Here is a 2500-nt window from a genome sequence, read left to right on the forward strand (position 1 = left end):
TGTAAACAGATGGAGAGTCAGAATGTTTCTATATTGGAAGAATAAACATTTTGTCTGTTTGTCTGTCTGTGTGTTTGTTCGTTTATTTTGTTTGTCTTTAATTGCATGTTTGTTATCTCTAATCTATTGGTATATATCTCTATTCTGTATTAATTTATTTATTATTTGGTTAATTTCTTGTAGGCTATCCTTGACTCTTATCGTAAGCAATCATCACGATCAGACACTGATGGTCCATCAGATGGCTCAGCTCATCCAATAGTAAAAGGCAGCTTGGCCACATCAGCAGGTGGAGCTCACGTCCACTCACCCAGCATTACAGGCAGTCACACACAACTCAGAGGTAAAGAAAGCAAGAAACTAAGCAAAGTTGAAGTGAGAAAGCAACGACGATTAGCACGACAACTAGAGTGGGATGAGTTGATGAAACGTCAACCTGACGAGCACTACGAGGATCCAGCCGATGTTGCTGCAATAGAAGAGGCTACCAGAAATATGGGTGACTTTAAGCTGAAGACCTCAAGTGATTACATTGTCCCTGAAGATCAAAGAGTGAATGCAGAGAAGAAACGCATTCAGATTGTTTTGTTACGAGAGCAGATGTTTGAGAGAAGAAGGCAGTTTAATATCAGACTGTTGGCCGTTCGAGACAAGAAGGTGAAACTTGTGGGGCAAATACGAGAGGATCTAAAGCAGCTTGGTGAGCTGCAGCAGCAACTGAGTCCAGAGAAGAGAGTTGTGCTGCCTGATGAACCACGAATTGATCCTGAAGAGGTTCCAGAGAAACAGTTGGAGACAGATGCAGAGATGCTGAGGAAGTTCAAGAGAGAGTATGATGCAAAAATGGCTGCAGGGCAGAAGCAGCAAGGTTAGTTTGTGAAGTTAACTGTTGATGGACAGGCAAACAGACAGACAGACAGACAGACAGACGGATGGACGGACAGACAGGCAGATGGACGGATGGATGGACGGATGGACAGATGAACAGACAGACAGACAGATAGACAGACAGATGGACGGACGGACAGACAGACAAGTGGCATGAGTGGTGACCAAATGCACAAACAAACTGTCAAGCATTTCTGCATCTTTGTTTTGATCACAGGCGATGACGACGGCGGATTTGGTGGTTTTGGTGGCTTTGGTGGTGACCAACAAGAAGAAGCCAATCAACAAGAACAAGGAAAAGATGCCAGTGTCTCTCAAACCAACCTGTCTATCAAACAATCAAGCAGCGGGACAACAATCTCCGAACCAAGTGAATCATCACTGATTGACAAAGCAGAGACAATAGAACTCTCACCATTGGAGCAGCAGCTACAGAAGGCAAACGAGATGAAAATCATCTATGAGAGGGATCGACTTCTTGCTAAAGTCGAGTTGTCAATGAAGATGTTCGACGAAGAAGTCCACGCTTTACATCATCACAAACAGAATCTTGAGATGGCACTCAAGCAATGCGATGTGCGTCATGTGACGCAATACGAGGAGCTTCTACTGCTGAAGGAGTTTGAGAAACGTGAAGAGCTTTTGGCTGGTAAGGTGGACACAAAGTTGGCTGAGAAGACAGAGATGCAAGGCAAAGTGGTGGCTTGTGAGAAGCGAGTGCAAGTTAAGTTGAGAGAGATTGAGAAGCTTGTGGAAAAAGAGAAGCAGCTGCACAGTAGCTTCACGACATCACTTGGAGAGAACAACAAGTTTGTCGAGTTTCTAACGAAAGTTTTCAAGAAGAAAATCAAACGGGTGAAGAAGAAAGAACAAAAAGCTGAAGGTGAAATGGAAGTCACATAATTGTGTGTGTGTGTGTGTGTGTGTGTGTGTGTGTGTGTGTGTGCGCGCACACGTGCGTGTGTGTATGCGTGTGTGTGTGTGTGCATGTGTGTGTGTGTGTGTGTGTGTGTGTGTGTGTGTGTGTGTGTGTGTGTGTGTGTGTGTGTGTGTGTGTGTGTGTGTGTGCCATACGTCATCAAACATTTGCTGCATTCTGTAGGTTCAGACTCTGAGAGTGAGTATGAGTCATCTGATGATGACCTTAGCAGCTCTGATTCTGACTCAGACTCTGAGAATGAACTCGATGACTCGGTGTGTCCTGTTGGTTGTGATGAGAGTTTGTTTGATAAAACATTGGAGCTTCGCGAAAAACGGTTAGATATTGAAGAGGAGCTTGTTGACGAGAAGAAAGCATCTGAATTGCTGAAAAGGGAATGGGAAGGATTAAAGAAGAAATTGAAAGTAAATTATCAATATTGTACTGGAGGGATGCATCTCTCAATACATTAAAAGTACCGTATGCTTGTTCTGTAGGTGATTGAGGCTGCATTGAAAGCAGCTGAAGCTGACCTTCAAGCTTTTCAATTAGAAAAGCAACAGAAAATTAACGAACTTGATACCGTTGTCACTCTCTATCTCCATCAGATTCAATATGTTGTGAACGGTTCTCTTCCCAGTGATCTCTGCCAGTGCCTTGTATTCAGTAATACAGCAATGTCGCAGCTACAGT

The 2500-nt window shown here is 43.6% G+C and overlaps 1 protein-coding gene across 2 annotated transcripts in view; it reads left to right on the plus strand.

Moving 5' to 3' along the window:
• LOC134176673 (cilia- and flagella-associated protein 44-like) overlaps positions 1-2500 on the plus strand; it is a 15241-nt gene that overhangs the window by 11252 nt on the left and 1489 nt on the right. For both annotated transcript variants that reach the window (XM_062643330.1, XM_062643331.1), the window contains 4 exons: positions 184-868; positions 1106-1771; positions 1991-2232; positions 2305-2500. The exon at positions 2305-2500 is cut by the window's right edge and continues 278 nt beyond it. In XM_062643330.1, coding sequence (XP_062499314.1) covers positions 184-868; positions 1106-1771; positions 1991-2232; positions 2305-2500 — 1789 coding nt within the window. The remainder of the gene's footprint in view (positions 1-183; positions 869-1105; positions 1772-1990; positions 2233-2304) is intronic.

This window comes from Corticium candelabrum, chromosome 3 (genome assembly GCF_963422355.1).
Source record: "Corticium candelabrum chromosome 3, ooCorCand1.1, whole genome shotgun sequence".
In the NCBI taxonomy this organism is placed as follows: Eukaryota; Metazoa; Porifera; class Homoscleromorpha; order Homosclerophorida; family Plakinidae; genus Corticium; species Corticium candelabrum.